Below are 7,313 nucleotides of genomic sequence, written 5' to 3' on the forward strand. Positions count from 1 at the left end.
ATTTAAAAAAGGAAAACTAACATTTTTAGATGTTAAATAAATTGCCCAAGAATTTACATTTCATAATAATAAGAGCTAGGATTTGAATCTGTAACCGTTTGATTCCAAAGCCCACACTCTTTACTTTGCACCATTCTGCCTTTGGGCAATAGTCATTCATTCTGTCAGTCCATTTTTACACAAGTAGTTGTTGAGATCAATCATGGTGCTAGATGCAGTGCTGGTCACTAAGTGTACAGTTTTGAGAAAAGCAGACATGAGTGGTGATATATAAGTAAGGATGTGTGTGTGTGTATGTGTGTGCACACGTGTATGTATAAGAGCGATTGGTACAATGTGAGAGAATAATAGGGATAGAGGGGCTGTTTTACAGAGAGCTCAGGGAAGGCCTCTCAGAAGTGACATTATAGCTGATTCCTGGAGGATAAATAGGATTTAGCTGTAAAATGAGTGAAGAAAACAAGGATATGTGAGTCATGAAAGTTTGGGATTCCAGGTAGTGAATGAATTTATATGGTTGGAGGGTAATGAGTGAGGGAGGAGATGGCAAGACATGAGTCTAGAGAGGTGGGAGGCTCTAGATCACATGAGGCCCTGAGGGCCCTATCAGGGATGTGGGGTTCTAGTTTGTGTGCAAAAAGAAGCCACTGAAAGGTTTTAAGTCGATGACTGATAATGATGATAAAAGACTCAGATAGAAATGAATAGGCTTGTGATATGATTTGAAACTAGAATAATCAGTTCCTGGAGATGGATTGGATATGGGAAATAATGAAGAGAAGAGCCAAGAATAATTAGCACGTTCTAGTGATTTGGAACTAGTGTGCAAAAATTCAGAGAAGCAGACGGTTGGATTTTGGAACAACCACAATGTATAAGGAGAATAATAAAACTAAATCAGTAGCGTCAGCCCAGTGTTACCCAAATACCCAAACTAGACTCAGACCTTACAAGAAAAGAAAACTAAGAGTAGCCTCCTCATGAACATGGTTTCAAAACTACTTAAGGAGAGATTGGCAAATTGAATCCAGCCACATATAAAAAGCTTAACTTATGCTCAAGTGGAATTTATGTCAGGAATGCAAGTTGGCTAAGCACTCAAAAATCGCACAGTGTAATTCTTCATAGTAATAGAATGGAAGAGAAAAATAACATAGTCATTTCAATGGATGCAGACAAAGAAGTTGACAAATTTCAAAAATTGGTTTAAAAAAATAAAACTCTGAGCAAACTGGAAATAGACGTAACTTCTCGTTGTGATAAAGAGCATCTACAAAAATCTACAGCTAACATTATACTCAGTGTTGAAAAGTTGAATGTTTTTCCCTAAGATCAGGAACAAGACAAGGATGTCTGTTCGCGACACTTTTATTCAACACTGCACTGGAGGTTATAGTCAGTGCAATAATACAATACAAGACAGTTTTAAAAAAGAAGAAAAAATCTTTTTCACAGATAACCTGATCAGGTATATAGAAAATCATAAGAAATCTATAAGAAACATACTAGGACTAAGAAGTGAGTTTTTAGCCAGATTAAAGGATATAAAGACCATACAGAAAATCCATTATATTTCTATATATGAGGAACAGGAAATTAAAATTAATAACTCAATACTATTTATATTGGCTTCCAAAGCCATGAAACTTTTACAAGATCTACATACTGAAAAAAAATTGTCAAGAAAACTGAAGAAGGCCTAAATAAGTGGAGAGATATACCATGATTTTGATTGGGAACATTCAATATTATTCAGATGTCACATCTCTCTAAATTGATGCATAGATTCAATTCGGTCTCAAGCAAAATCCAGAAAGTTTTTTTTTTTTTTAGAAATTGGTAAGCTGATTCTAAAATTTGTGTACAAATGCAAAGGATTTAAAATAACTAATTTTGAAAAAGAACAAATATGGAGACTTAAAGTATATGATTTCAAGACTTACTATAAACCTACCCTAACTGACCTAAAGAAAAATATATAGATCAATGGAACAGAATAGGGATTCCAGAAGTAGACCCACAAATGTATGGTTAACTGATTTTTCAGTGATGCCAAGAGAATTCAATGAGAGAAAGGATAGTTTTTGCAACAAATGGTGCTGGGACAACTGAATATCCACATGGAATAAAATGAACCTCAAATGTTACATCACACTACATACAAAATTAAAATGAATAGGTTAAGCTATAAAATTTCTAGGAGAAAATCATTGGGCTTCGGGTTAAGCAAATATTTCTTAGGATACATTAGAAAGAAAAAAACTGAAACTTATCAAATTAAAAAAATGATGGTCTTCTAAAGACATTGTTAAGAAAATGAAAAGCAAGCCACAGACTAGAGAGTATTTCCAATACATATATCTAACAAAGAATTTATATCAGAATATATAGAGAACTTGTACAACTCAACAATAGGACAAACAACCCAATTAAAAAACAGATGAAAGGTTTGAACAGACGCGTCATATACTGAGACACATGTATTGCCCATACACACATTTTTAAATGCTCAATAGTTATAAGAGAAATGCACAGAGGACGGTGTGATTCAGTTGGTTAGGAAGGAGATGTGGGTAGACTTTATGGAATGACGTTAATAATAGTAGTAATGGCAGCAAACATTTAATGAACATTTACCATGTGCGAGGAACTGTTCTAAGAGCTCATATCATCCTCACAAAAATCCTGTCCTATTCTCTCTCCCCATAGATAAACCTTAAACTGTCGCCCTGCGTGTCTGGGGCTAGCTAGATATCCAGGTGACAGTTTTCACCCTTTAACAGTCACTTTAAATTCCCCCAGGCTTTCAACATGCTGTTCCACAGAGCAATCAAGCAGGCTGACAAGGTGGAGGATATGCAGGGGCGTCTCTCAATCCTGATAGAGAGCATAACCCACGCCATCTTCCTCTACACCAGCCAGGCGCTGTTTGAGAAGGACAAGCTCACCTTCCTGTCCCAGATGGCTTTTCAGGTGAGGAAACCAGTCACTGGAAAACGTCCTCAGAACCAGTCACATATCTCCGTGTATTAGGTACTTTATTTCTGCCAAAGGGAAGCATAGACACCTGTTTTTTGGAAGCCCTTGGTGGCATGAGGAGAGTTTGAGTTTCCCTAGGGGAACCTGGGCATATGACAACCTTCTAGTCAGTCACAGTGCATTGGTTTGGATGGGTAGGCACTGTAAGCAACCACATTAGCTGTCAACAGATCAGTGAGATCTTCTCACCTTTTCGGGTCCTACAGAGACCTTCCCAGGTACTGCCAGGGGGATTCTTCAACATCAGAATTATGAATCCAGATCTGAGTGGTCCTAGGAGTTTCTCAGAGCCCCTTTAAAAAACAGTGAGTGGATAAAAAAGAGCTCCAGGTTCCACACTCCCACCTTCAGAGAGACCTACTACCCTTTTACTGTTTTCAATGTGGACTTCTGCAAAAGATTTTGTTTAAATAAAGGTGCCTATGATAAGAAAAAAACATCAAGGATCACATTTCTAGATAAAATAAGCATGTTGTCCTATTATTAGTTCTTTTGCTGTATAACTTTTTCTGTCAATCCAGAGCTTGATAAAAGATGTCTTATCTATTTTATCTATCTGTCCTCCAAAATGCCTCACCCAAAGAAGGCATTTTATAAATACTTGCTGTTAATAATGATAAACTATCCATATTTTTAGTATTTGTATATTTATTTGGGTATAGGCATTTTATAATGTATGTGATAAACAGGAACAAAGCATTATAAAACAAAATTTTTGTTTTAACTTTTTTCCATTTTATTGCAATATAATCTATATATAACATTATATTAGTCCAAGGTATACGGTATAATGATTTCATATATGTATATATTATGAAATGATTACCATAATAAATTTAGTTAACATTTTTCCCCTCACATAGTTACATTTGTTTATGTGATGAGAACTTTTAAGATTTATTCTCTTAGCAACTTTTGAATACACAATAGTGTTGTTAACTGTATTCACCATTCTGTAAATGGCATCCCCAGGACTTACATATCTTATAACTGGAAGTCTGACTTTTAATCACCTTTACCCATTTCACCCACCCCCAACTCCTGCTTCTAGCAACCACCAGTGTGTTCTTCGTATCTATGAGTTCACATATAAGGGAGATCATAGAGTTTTTATCTGTCTGACTTAGCGTAATGCCCTCCAGGTCCATCCATGTTGTTGCAAATGGCAGGATTTCCTTTTTTATGGTTGAATCATAACATATATATACAGATGTGTGTGTGTGTGTGTGTGTACGCTTCACATTTTCTTTATTCATTTATCCATCCATGAACACTTAAGGTTGTTTTCATGTCTCGGCTACTGTAAATAATGCTGCAATAAACATGGGAATGCAGATATCTTTTTGAGATAGTGATTTCATTTCCTTGGGATATATACCCAGGAGTGGAATTGCTGGACCCTAAGGTAGTTCCACCTTTAATTTTTTGAGGAACTGCAATACTCTTTTCCATAGCAGCTGCACCAATTTATATTTGCACCAACAGTGCCCACAAGGGTTCCTTTTTCTCTACACCTCACCAGCATTTGTCATCTCTTATATTTTTGCTAATAGCCATACTAACAGGTGTGAAGTGATATCTCATTGTGGTTTTGATTTACATTTCTCTGATAATGAGTGATGCTGAGCACCTTTTATGTATCTTTTGGCCATTTGTATATCTTCTTTGGAAAAATGTCTATTCAGTTTCTCTGCCCATTTTTTAACAGGACTATTTGGGGGGTTTTTTTGCTGTAATTTCTGTGTTTATATATATTACTCATGAATTATAATGGATCAGGAATGATAACACATGACATGCACACATGCATGCATATTTATTTAAAATTTCCCCTTAGAAGCCGTAAATTATAATCATCTCAAATCTTAACGATCTACACAAATCAAAGCTTCATATATATGTGGACAGTTTCTTGTTTGTTGAAATAAATTGTTGAATTAAGAAAAATTAATTACCTAATAAAATATTTTAATGCATGTTGTCACCCCAATGCATTTTTAAAATATCTAGAATTTAAAAACAGCTTTAAAGTCAAACATTATACATGTTTAATTTATAAGGCATTATAGGTTTTATGTGGAAATTAGGAATATTTCACTTGTGCCCCCCCCCAAATATTCTGTGGATTTCTTATCAGTTCTATAATCAGAGTGTCTTAGTTTTTTTAAATTCATGATGTGTTGTTTAGCAAACAATAATTTCAAGTCTTTCTCAATATACTCTCACATATAAGAAAAATCTTTCAGACATCTAGTGTATTGGGTATAATTTATATACCACAACTAACTTATAATACTAGTTCTATCTTCTATTTAGTGATTCAGTCCAATGTTTTCTGAGGCTTTCTTAATTTGTATAGTAAATTTTAAGACAAGTTTGATTTAACAGCAGTAGACTAAATATGAAAGCATATTTCTAATATATTGCTAATAGGCATAAGTGTTAAAATTGTAATTATTTGCTATTAGGTTATTTGCTTTATTTGCTATTAGATTTCTGATCAAAGTTTTGAGATCATGGGCATAATCTAATATTCTTTACTTCAACTATAGCACAGATATATTTCTATAGACGTTTTCAGAAGACTTGGTTCTACCTATTCAATCATATTTATTAAGTGGTGACTGCTTCCTGTATCGTGTTTTTGATGTAAACCAAATGACCCTTTTCAATTTTGTGTACTCTCAAGATTTTATTGAGAAAGAAAGAGATAGACCCTGTGGAGTTGGATTTCCTGCTTCGGTTCACTGTTGAACACACTTACCTGAGTCCTGTCGACTTTCTAACTACTCAGTCATGGAGCGCTATTAAGGTATGTTAGGAACACGATCTTTCAATTTCTAAATTTTACTTAAAATCTCAGTTCTTTCAGATGTGGGAATGTAGTTTAAAAAATACAGGTGATATACAGCATTTCAGTTGTAGAAATATACTGTATAATGTGATAGTCTTTACTTAATCTTATTACTAAATCGACTAATTTATTTTGCTCTTTTTTTAAAACTTATTTTTTAATTATAGTTGATATACAATAGTGTATTCATTTCAAGTGTACAACTAAATTGATTGATTTCTTATTTGGAAGTAAAGGAACTTTTTACCTATTTATGGGCAAAAGTTGTTAATAAATATGTGTAGTCTTCGGGGCTTTTGACAAAGTCAAGGAATATAAATGAATATTTTTTCAATTTACCTGAATCCAACTTCCTTATGTAGTTTTCTTTTTTATAATATTTCTTCACTTTTTCATAGTTTTGTTAATTACACAAGAATGCAGTAGTTTATTTTCACTGTAAAAATGTTTAAGCAGAACAGAATGCTGTAGAGAAAGAAGTGATAGTATTTTTCAACCCCAATTATCAATACTGCTTTTATTTTTCTGTCAGAAGATCCTATTATTAAGAGCTTATTTTGGATATTACCTCCTTTTTGGAGGTGAATGGGAGTGGGGGCCAAATAAAAAGGGTAAAAGGGGTCAAATATATGATGATGGAAGGAAATTAGACTTTGGGTGGTGAGCACACAATGGAATATATAGATGTGCACCTGAAACTTATATATGGTTGTTAACCAATGTTACCCCCAATAAATTGAATTTTTTTTCAAGAGCTTATTCTTCCACACTTGCTATACAAATTTTGGAATTCCTTGAAGATGCTCATCATATGCTAAGCTTTGCCCGACTTTTTTTTCTAAGAAGGGATCATTTCTATGCAGTAACTATATTATCCCTTATATTACAGTATGTTTAGATTTTTATTTTTTTAATAGAATTTTTAATTAGAATTTATTTAGAATTGTACTTTAGAATTATAAATTCAATTGTGTATCAGTCAGGGTCTCAGCAGAAAACAAATGGCACATTCAAAGGGGTGATTAAAAAAAAGTTACGGAGAGTAGAGTATAATTTTCATAGTATGGGAAGAAGGATAAGGGAATCAACCAGGGGTGGCGAAGAAAAAAAGGAGGAAAAGGAGCAGTTACTAAAATGACTGAGAAATGAAGTTATGGGGAGACAGCCTCCGGGAGCTGTGGCATTTTGGGGGGAACATAGTCACTGCCACACTGTATCACAATAGGGAAACAGCTGGGGAGAAAATACCCCGGCCTCTCTCTTCCATAGCCCTCCAGTCTCTCGCTAGTGCCTCCTGTTGGCCAAACCCAACCAGGCCAGAGAACCAGGGAGCTTAGTGCAAGTAATTCCTAGAGATTACCCTCTTAGCAGGGCAGAAGAGGGGTATAGAGCAAATTTGGAGAAGAAATGAAGAGTATCC

At 34.6% G+C, this 7,313-nt stretch overlaps 1 protein-coding gene across 1 annotated transcript in view; it reads left to right on the forward strand.

The window, feature by feature from the left end:
* The window catches only part of LOC105293196 (dynein heavy chain 11, axonemal), a gene marked incomplete at its 5' end in the record, with an annotated part of 146,959 nt that overhangs the window by 101,662 nt on the left and 37,984 nt on the right, over window positions 1-7,313 (forward strand). The window contains 2 exons of the mRNA XM_023531528.1: window positions 2,803-2,973; window positions 5,729-5,851. Coding sequence (XP_023387296.1) covers window positions 2,803-2,973; window positions 5,729-5,851 — 294 coding nt within the window. The remainder of the gene's footprint in view (window positions 1-2,802; window positions 2,974-5,728; window positions 5,852-7,313) is intronic.

The sequence above is a fragment of the Pteropus vampyrus genome, unplaced genomic scaffold (genome assembly GCF_000151845.1).
Source record: "Pteropus vampyrus isolate Shadow unplaced genomic scaffold, Pvam_2.0 Scaffold69, whole genome shotgun sequence".
NCBI lineage: Eukaryota > Metazoa > Chordata > Mammalia > Chiroptera > Pteropodidae > Pteropus > Pteropus vampyrus.